The 10,907-nt window shown below is 38.1% G+C and overlaps 1 protein-coding gene across 1 annotated transcript in view; it reads right to left on the minus strand.

Annotated features, from left to right (window-relative positions):
• Window positions 1-9,692, minus strand: part of BCHE (butyrylcholinesterase) — a 32,494-nt gene extending 22,802 nt beyond the window's left edge. The window contains exons 1-2 of the mRNA XM_009333560.1: window positions 9,557-9,692; window positions 4,297-5,818 (exon numbers count right to left, since the gene is read on the minus strand). Of these exons, the coding sequence (XP_009331835.1) occupies window positions 4,297-5,813 (1,517 nt within the window). The 5' untranslated portion in view covers window positions 5,814-5,818; window positions 9,557-9,692. The remainder of the gene's footprint in view (window positions 1-4,296; window positions 5,819-9,556) is intronic.
• Between the last annotated feature and the right edge of the window lie 1,215 nt (window positions 9,693-10,907).

The raw sequence follows: 10,907 nt of genomic DNA on the forward strand, positions 1-10,907 counted from the left end.
ATCTTCACAGATGTTACAGACCATGTAAATGCATGGCAGATTCCTAAAATGACACTATTCCCTTGGGTACTGAAGAGAGATATTGGTGTATAACGCCAGCATCTAACTTCAAGCCTCACAGGAAAAATGTCTCTTCCCATCTCCTACTGAATCATCTATATTACCCATTCCCCATTCATATTAAAAAATAGAATATCTTTATCCCTGTTAATTTTTCCAGCAACAATGGTCAGTTATCACTGATATTTATTTTTAGCAAGGATGTGAAATACGAAGTGCCTAGAGACTTGGAAAACTGCATCAGCTACTGATGGGGGTGGTGATCAGGTTGGAAATCCTGGGGGTGGTGATCAGGTTGGAAATCCTTGGGCTGGCTGACAGTCTCCTTTTGTTTACTGAGAAATGTAGAAATCATGAATTTTGCATACACTCTTGGATCCTTTGAAGGAGTCACTTCTCTTTTTCTCCATAACATCTTTCCTTTTGTTCTTACATGACATTAGGTATTTCTAAGAAAGAGAAAATGTTCCTACAGGGCATACCTTTGACTTTTCATATCACCATTTTTATTCCTAGTGCTCAGGTGAGAATGAAAAACAGAGATCATTAGGGTCACATATGGGCTTGAAGATCCCTCGTGAGAAACAGCTCTGCATGCAGTGAACTGAACCGCCTCTCAGTCCTTTCCGACCAGAAAGTATGAGGAGTTTTGTTGACTCTACCTTATCTCCTTTCCTCTGCAGGCTGCTCTTCCCTCCCTTGTGCTTTTGTACTTCTGCACATTAGAATATTAGGTCAAACTCCCTCACTAAAAATTGTGCTATACAATATTTCTGATTTTCTTCTTTTGCTTGATTTTCTCCTCATCTACTGGAGACATCAACAGTAAAGTAATTTTCCCCTCAAATGTTTGCCCTTTGATCATGCCAGAGTTTACTGTAAACATTATGTCAAACAGAGCTTCCCCAGTTCTTTACAAATGTTTACTCTGTGCTCAAAGGTGTCAGGAAAACAAGGATCAACTATTACTTTCAGAATTATTAACAATTTTTATTATTTCCTCACTTATTGTATGCTATGAATAATGTGTTACAGAGCCCAAGGGGTCTGTGTTCTGGACAATGACGAAAGTGTCACATAATAGGTTAACAGCAATCTGATCATTTACTGGTACATAAATTGCATGATTGTATTGTCTACCCTAATAGTGATGTTTTTGATACTTGTGGTGGAAGCAGAGGGAGGGATTATCTGCTGTTTGCTGTGGAAACCACTTGAAATTCGATCTGTAGGCTAATTATAGAGCAAATGATAATCAGACTAGATGATGGGACTGTCTTCTATAAATTTAAACCTGAATGTACCTTATGTTGTCTAATTTTAGCTAGCTACAGTGACAGGGACAAAGTACTTTATTTTGCACAGCAGGTAATTGAGATTTTATATATATATTGATATTTTTATATAGATAAAACTATATAAATAATAAAATAATAATTTAATAACAATAACCTAGAATAATATATAATATATACTGTATAAAACATATTTCATATATGTTTTTATTTTAAATATTTTTATATAAATATATAAATTTATGTTTTATATGTAAATATACTTTTAAATAATGTATTATACATTTTATATGCTTTTATATCCTTATAGAGAGATATTTTGAATATATATATATGTAATCCAGTGGAAACCAATGGTTCATAATAATGTCAATATTATTCTGCAAAATCTAATATAGACCTGAATTTCTCTTTTCCTACTAAGAAATAGTTCTGTTTAATGGAAAGATCCATTATCTCTAGTATAAGATCTTGATTGCAAACTCCCGTAGGGCAGGTTGTAAAGGTGCAGTATGTAATAAGAAGCTTTCACTCAGTTTGATCTCCACTAAGGGCCTAACGACACCAGTTTCAAAGCAATGTTGTTATAGCTTGTTTTCATGATGCAGGAATTGTTACTAAGCTTTACCTGACCTCACTGTGCAGACTTCATCCTGGGAATCTATCAATCAGATGCATTTTTGGCATTCATAAATCAACTGCACAGCTCAATTCCAGAACATACACCCCTGCTGAATGCATTTCTCTGTGCTACAGTCATTTACACTGAATTCATATGGAGTGGTGTCATCAGGCTCCGAGTAAAGAGGGAGGCAGGAAGAGTTCATATATCAAATTTTAGATTAAATTTTACAAGAATAAAACTGGTATTAAAACATTATGCATTGATGAGTATAGCTATCTGTATAGTCATTTTCTGAGTTTTAATATGTTCTTCACTTACGGTAAAAAAAATATTACAGGCTCCAACATGTAAAGAGGTTAGAACTTGTTAATGTAATTAATATTTCTACATATGAAGGCAAACAATCACTCACTTCTATTCATAAGTAAATCTGTTAAAAAAAGGATGCATATAAAAAAAAGCTGTTAGTTCACCTTGGAGTGTAACATGAATGGACTATGCAGGGCTCGGGCAACAGCCGGGCTGCCCGCAGGTTGGTGCCAGCCACCAAGTGCCGTGTGTTTCAAAGCCAAAGCAGAGCCACTGCAGGAGGGGGGACCGCGGGACTGGGGCGGATCACAGAGCCGCTGTACACAGGCAGGCACACAGTAGCTCTCGGTATAACACCACGGTCAAGGCAAACAGTATTTTCCTTGGATGAGTAAACAGGGGAATATCAGGTTGAGCTAGAGGGGATGGATGACACCTGTAATTAGGACTCTTTGGGGATGACAGTGTTTAATTCCAACATGGAAAGTTTCAACAAGGTGTTGATGAATCACAGTTTTAGAGAAGATGCATAGTTATTATTTAAGGACTTGAAAAAATGCATTACAGTGAAAGCCTCAAGAACTTGTTTTACTTAACCAAAAAAAAAGGATTAAGGGTTATTTGAATAGAGCCTAGAATTATCTCTATATGGAACACAAATCATAATGTAAAGCTTAGAAATTGTCAAACAAAATATAGTACCTGGAAAATGTAGAAGTAGAACAGGCAAATTCAGACCAGACACAAAACTTCCTTTTATAATTGTAACCATTTTAAGTGGAATTAAGTTTTAGAACAACCTACCAACATTTGTTCTGGATTTTTCATCACTGGAAATGTTTAAGTTCTATCTGTGTGTTGTGTTATGTACAAGGCTATATGGACTAAATAAGCACAGTGGTCTCCTCTGATTTCTAATCTATTAAGAAAAATAATTAGATCCTGTTCCAAAGTTGATTTCAGCCTTTACAAATCTACGTATCCTTCACAAATCAAAGGAAAAGTCCACCATGGAAGTAAAATTAATACACGATTTTAAAATTTAATTTAATTAAACACTTTTAAAATGTGAGTTAAATGTTTGGTTGTATGTTCTCACGGGTACAGATTTTTATATATATAATTTTCTCAGGAGAGAGCACAAACCAAGCTTCTGAGAAGACAAGATACCTCCCCATCCCATCAGGCTTGCAGCCTTGAGACTAATCGTACATGACTGTAGTAGTGGCTGTTTTTCTTACTGCACTGAAATGTTTTTCTTTCAAACTGAATATTGCATTGAGAGCCTCACAACCCTGTAAAGCAGAGCAAGGGCTGTCTCACTTCTGGACTCCAGCTAAATACACTGAATGAGGGGTTGTATTTAACCCATTTCAAACATCCAGATGAAATATGCTTATTTGCTTCTTATACAGGCTAGGACATATTTCACTGAAAGATGAGCTTAATGGAAATAGTAAGTGATTTGTCATCAGCTTCAGTGAAACCCAGGATTATACTTATAGTACACATGGGAAGATAGGCTTTCTGAAAAGAACATCCTGCAATCTCAAACACTTCATCATGTGAACATAATATACCTCCATATTATACACCTGCATATTCTGAGCAAATTATGTCTTAAAGGAAATTGGGCTTTTTGCTCCTAATTCTACTGTTGGAAGTCTTTCCCAGAATTTGAAAAATTTTATTTCTAAAACTTGAAACCATTACCTTCTTTTGTAACAACTGCTGCCATGACAAAAAAAATGTTTTGTATTTGCTTTTATGGGTGGATACACATTGTTTTCTTAAGCTCATCCAATACAGTGAGCTATGCATCAATGGTTTATTTTACTAAGATGGTGTTTTTATCAGAACTAAAATAGGAATTCTGGATAGCCGAACAATTAATCTTTCCTCATCATTCTCATCAGGCTCCAAATCACCACCAAAACAGTTAAGCTTTTTCTGCCTGTGAAACAACAAGCATCTGACCAATTAAACAAACTTCCACAGTAAACTTACCCAGTTTTTGCAAAAGTTGCCCAGTATCTCAGCATGGACCGGCTTAAGATTTCTTCAGCTTTAGTGTAATTCACTCTTCTTTCTAGGGGCAATCCAAACACAAACTCGATCTCATAACCATGCATTACTCCCATCCACTCTGGCCAAGGGAGCTTTGAGGATCGATGTTCAAAGAAATAAAAGAAAGCGTTGTGTCCTAGTTGGGCAAATTTTTTGGTGAATTCCATTGCAGGACATATTATGTTGTAGTCACCAATAACATCATCCATGGCATCACGGTAATGTTCTGGCTTTTGCTCATTTTCCCAATCTGTGTACTGAAAAATGATCGATTCTATTGCAAGTTGGCTTGCTTCTGGGAAGGACAGAGTTAAAGCTGCTTCAAATTCTGTTTTATTGATCAAGCCATCACTATCCTTGCTGAAGCCAGGGACGCCATATGCTAGGAATGCTGATCCTTCATCTTTATTAACACCGACTAAGATCTGTGTTTGTTTGAAAAGGCCATTCTCAATCACCGTTTCTGGCATGTCTGAGAGAAAATCACCATCCACAGTTGGACAAAAATATATTTGTAAAAGAGAGTCATATTTTACAACAAAAATTTCATTCTCCAGTATATCCTTTGGGTCCTTGTCTTGGAGGCAGAGAATTAGCTCTGTCTCATTGTTGGTGGGACACTGGAGTTGTTTAGCTAAAGCTACTGTTCTGTTTCTGGCTTCAGATGCTGTTATTGCAGCCCAAGGGGCATTTGCAGATCCACTTTGCATGATGGCTCTTGTGAATAAAGGATGGCTTTTAGGAGAAAGGATATGGTAGCTGACAGAAGCTGAGCCAGCACTCTCTCCAAATATAGTCACACTTTTTGGATTGCCTCCAAATGCTGCTATGTTCTCCTGGACCCACTGAAGTGCCAATCTTTGATCAAATAAACCTGCATTCCCAGGAGCTTCCTGGTTTCCTGGCAAAGCCAAAAATCCTAATGCACCAGTCCTGTAGTTCATGGAAACTACAATGACTCTTTCTACCCTGGCCAGAAACTTGCCATCATAGACCGGTAGGGAAGTCGACCCAGTCTCAAAGCCACCACCATATATCCACACCATGACAGTTGCGTTCTTGGGTTTGGGAGAAGGAATCCATACATTAAGGTATAAGCAGTCTTCACTTAGGTTAGTTTTTGGATTCCACATCTCTGATCCAGGAAATCCCGGGTAAGTTGTATCTATAAGCTGGTAACAAGAGTTTGCATGTTTTGTGGCATCCCAAACATCTGACCACTTCTCACGAGGTTCTGGTTTTTGAAATCTCAGTCTACCAATGGGTGGCTGTCCATAAGGTATTCCAAGGAAGGCTGTCACAGTTCCCCCCAGTACCTGCAGGTTCGTCCCTCTGACTCTGCCTTTTTTGGTTGTAATGATGTTATCTTCAGGCACTACCTTCCTGATAAACATATACAGGAGAAGCAGACACATAAGAAATCTAGTATAGACACTTGTACCATTTGTCCAAATCATGGTGCCTGAAACACAGGAAAAAAGAAATTCAGAATTAGTATTGCAATGTATTAGTACCAGAGCCAAAACAGTTTATTCAAAAAGGGTATAGGTCATCCCAAGGACATTGAAAGTAAAATGATGCTGCTGCACAAAACTCAGCAGTCTTTAACTATAAGTTTTTGTAAGTTAGTTGTGTTGCAAAGACTGTGTTTAGTATTTAGTATTTGGTACAGTGCTTCAGAAAAACTGTTGCTAAAAAAAACATAGAACTGAAGAAGCCAGACCAGGGAAGGTAAAGTCATATAAGCAGACTCTGACTACTTCAGTTAGCAGATGACTTAACCACTTGCATTTCCACTGGCACAATGAACAGGGCATTTTATGATCTGTGACGGACAATGCCATGCCCGACTAGCCATTATTTTGTAGAGGCTACTTTGGCAATTGGTATTCTCAAATCAATAAAGAGTGATAACAAACATTGCTAGGCACAGATTTTTCCACACATAAACATGCATCCCATGAACACCGAAAAGGAGCTTGAAGCCAAGTTTTAATCCAAGGATTTTCAGGTCCGCATAAGTTTTGAACGATATGCTTGTGTCACAGTAGATTTCTGGGCTGAAGCAAACTGTTGAGATGGCATTGCTATAAACTCAAAGCACTGGGTGATTTCACTGTCCTACTCGTATGTCTTAAGATCTGAAGGTGTTTTAACAAGTGAAGTACATGAAGTGCCTCTGAACTGACTGTCAGTTCATCAGCTCCTGTGGGTGACTGCATACAGAGGTATGCCAAGACCTAAACGAAACTTTTCTTTCAAGATCTTTTTTCTCTAAAGCAACTTAACCAAGTTTACAACCATCACAGTCATGACAAGTAGTCATACTTCTACTACTTAGAATGAACATTAAAATGCTAAAAAGCCAGGGATTTTTTAATATATGTAGGTGGTGCCTAATAATTTAAGTATGGCCTTGTCTTTGCTTCCAGAGAACTTTTCAAAGTGATAATTAATATTATCTTAAAGCTAAGGATATAGATGCTGATTATGTACCACATTTAAGCATACTAATAGTCCTATTTACCCCAACCTTTTCAAATGCTATAAAACCCCCAGTATCTTCCCCTTGAAAGTGAAAAGTCAGAAAAAGACAATTTGCATAAACCCATTTCTATGGCTTACATATTTGAAAATGGTCAACAAAGCTTCCTTCTATTTTTTGCTTGTTGCCCTGTTGTACATAGTGTACTCTGTCCTGCCACTTTAAACAGGCCATTCTTTGTTAATGAGAAGCACTTGTGTCCTTAAAAGGAATGAGGCTAATTTCTGTGGAAAGTACAGCTGTGGCCTAATCTGAGCTCCTCCTGCTTGTTTGCGTATTCTTGGAAATCAACTAAGAAAATGCAGGGGGGGGGAAAGGAAGATTTTGCACAAAGAGGTTCCTAACTTTGAGATAACATCAAAGGAGCAGGGAAGAATCTTCAGAGAAAATATTTTTAGCATTCATGTAAACAGATAGAAAATAGATAAATTTGAGAAAACATAAACATTTACACCCTTGTCTTTTTATTAAAAAAAAAGTTAAGGTGGTGAATGGGGGCAATAGACTTCAGAGTTGGTCTAATACTCCACCTAGCCTTCAGCTTGACTTATAGAAACCTGCAAATGGTCCCATGTATGCTAAACTTTAGAGATGTGAGTAGTCAATCTGGATGACTGTCCTGGTTTTGGCAGGGATAGAGTTAATTTCCTTCCTAGTAGCTGGTACAGTGCTGTGTTTTGGATTTAGGACAAGAACAAAGTTGATAACACACCGATGTTTTAGTTGTTGCTAAGTAGTGCTTACACTAGCCAAGGACTTTCTAGTTTTCCATGCTCTACCGACTGAGAAGGCTGCAGGTGCACAAGAAGCTGGGAGGGGGGCACAGCCAAACTGGCCAAAGGGACATTCCATACCATGTGACGTCATGCTCAGTACATAAACTGGGGTAACGTGGGAGAAGCTGGCCGGGGGGGGCCGCTGCTTGGGAACTGGCTGGGCATCAGTCAGCGGGTGGTGAGCAATTTTACTGTGCATCACTTCCTTTGTGTATTATTATTATTATTACTACATTATTATTCTTATTGTTATTATTATTCTATTTCAATTATTAAACTGTTTTTATCTCAACCCACGAGTTTTTCTCACTTGTGCTCTTCCAATTCTCTCCCCCATCACAAGGGGGGGGGGCGGAGGAGTGAGCGAGTGGCTGTGTGGTACTCAGTTGCTGACTGAGGTTAAACCACAACAATGACACATGTGGTCCAGCAACTCCTGAGGATTTGGGGTAAGCAGAGGCTTGCTCCGGCAGCCGGCAGGACCCACACAGGAGGCTCACATCATTTAGTGGCATTTAGCTCCCCTTTCTATGTGCCAGTCATTTTCTTTTCCGTTCATTCCTGTAATAAAATCTTTTAAGAGCTGGGTGAGAAAAGGTATGTAAAGATTAGCTTAGGGCTAAACTCTTTCACCCTATCTCATGGTCAACCAAGGCAACTGGGGTAGCTGTGAGAAATGTTAATAGTAGGGATCTAGCTGGATATGTGTGCACCCAATGCACAGCACTGTGAGATGGGAAAAGTAATTTCTATGTCTGTTGTTTCACTGACGCTGTCTTTTTTCATATACTCACTTCTAACATACCACCCAGGACGGAATCACAACAATAAGCTGGAAATAATAAGAGATTTCAAACATCTTCATTATGAAGAAGAGAAAATGACACTAAGAAAAGCAAGAGACGTTAAAGTTCCTAAAGCTTTTAATATCTAAATAGTAATTAAAATTAATTCCCCTCTGCACTTTCCTGTTAATTAAAAAAGAATGGGATGGGAGGAAAACACTGTAGCATTGCAAAACAGAGACATTACTTTTGACCCTAAGAAGTTTTAGACAAGAACTTTATGAAGAAAAAAACTAACAAAAAATTCTGTTCTGTACCTTTTTAATTAGCTCTGCAAAAGAACAGGTGGCATTTTAAAGAAAAGATTTTAAATAGATCAAGCTTGAAAAACACAGAAGTTTTGTACTACTGAATGAGAGGACTTGTCTAGTCTCAAGATACTCTGCTAATATTAACAAAAGTAACAAGTAACAGAGGATGATTATTACACCTTGAACATATGGCAAATATTACTTTTAATAAGGGTTTTAATGCTGCATTAAAACAAACTGAACAACGTAAAGCACACTGAGCAAAACAAACATTACTTGATTACTACTATGAGAGTAAAAAGGTTAGAAGATTGCTTTAGCTCATCAGCCTTAACCGAGCAGAGATATATCATATAATGTATTTGCACACTTTAAAAAGCTGCTTGTGTAGTAGTTTCCTCCAGCAAAAGTTAAACAGACTATACTTTTTTATTCTTATTCAGAAAAGGAACATAATTTATTTCAATAACTGTTTCCTCTCCTTGCAAATCTTCACACAGCCAAAAAAATCTATACACAAGACTATATAGTCACTATTTAAATAGAAAAGATGGTTGAATTAATAAGTGATTTCTAGCTCAGTTTAATTTACTTAGCCCAGGATCCCTTGAATAATACCAAAGTCTGATACACACGCCTGCTTACTCGTTCCATTTGCAGAGCAGAGTGAGCTTTCCCAAGAGAGCAACAAATGGGCAGAGCGTAACATTTTAAAAGATCCCAATCCCCATGCAAATGAAGCTGAACTGGCAGACAGAGACGTGTAAATAAAGAATCACTTACCCCACTTCTATTACAAGAACTACAAAGTTTTTAAGAGTCAGGATCTTTGAATACTTCAGGGAAAATGCAGTATGCAGCTGCTGCTTTAAGCCCGTGAATTGGACAGTACTGACATTATAATCAACTGTTTCTGACACAAAGCTCGCGGGAGTTGGCAGCAGCAACTTGATCTGCAGGCAGCCGTTCCTTACTATCTGACATCTGCTCAAAGGCTGATGGTATAGTTGTAGAAATGCTACAGAGAAAAACACATTTTGGAGAAAATCAGTCATGAGCTTCTACAGGAAAGGGAAGATGCAGTGATTTGTTCTTAGCACGGGGCAACAATTTTATACTCTAGAAAGATAAACAGAATTATAATAAAATCCTGCCTCTCTCTCCTTCATCTTGCTTAGAACACCAATCTCACCTGTAATTTTTTGCTGTTGTACAGCTCAAGATAAGCACAATTTTAAAGTACCTCAAACTTTTCTTTTCACTGTAACTTAAGTAGTTATTTTTGGTTTTAAGCAACTGTGGCAGATAAAAAAGGAGTGTCCTCTGCACAGACATGTCAACAACTGGTAAACATCAGTGGTATTACTTGACTCATGGCCATCTGTAGATTACCATAGAAATCTGCGTTGTCCTCTGCTGATGTTAAGGTTAAAAATGGTACCCATGTGGTGTCACACGCTATTTTCTCTCTCTTCTTAGGCTTCAAATACGAAATCACCAATGCTGCTTAGTATACCAAATATCCTCCTTTTCCTTGAACCTCTTAAGTATTGTTTCCGCCAGAATTCAGCGCTGCAGGTAAAAGCCAGTCTAAACCGCAGGTCAGAGCTGTCAGGGTTTCGGCACAGTTGGGGACATGTCCCACAATGCAGGGGTCCACAGTGCTTGTCAGCAGTAAATCTGCACCTGTAGTCCCCCAGCTGGGAGTGGCACCCTCTTTGCTGTGTGCTATAGAGATGTATATTGAGAGACTATTTAACTTGCAAATGTTTTGAGGCACAAATGAAGGCAGAATAGAGAAGAGGAGTGAAGATAAATAAATTACATGAAAATAAATAAATTACAACTCCCATTACAAAATGTCTTGTCAAACCCACATCCCTGAGCCACCACATGAAACCACCTTGGTAGTGAGGCTGCTGGCCCCCAGCAGCATCTGCTCACTAGTGCCGCTCTGACAAAAAAAAAAGTTTCCACAATTTAAGGTTTTCTTCTACTGAGAGCCTTTGCTTTCCCCATTAGAGCTGAAGAGAGTTACTTTCTCTCTGTTTAATAATCACACTACAGCTCTGTTTCAATTAGACAAAGGCAATGTTTGTAATGCATAGAACAGGAATAAAGCAGAAATAAAAAG

This window comes from Pygoscelis adeliae, unplaced genomic scaffold (genome assembly GCF_000699105.1).
Source record: "Pygoscelis adeliae isolate BGI_AS28 unplaced genomic scaffold, ASM69910v1 Scaffold220, whole genome shotgun sequence".
In the NCBI taxonomy this organism is placed as follows: Eukaryota; Metazoa; Chordata; class Aves; order Sphenisciformes; family Spheniscidae; genus Pygoscelis; species Pygoscelis adeliae.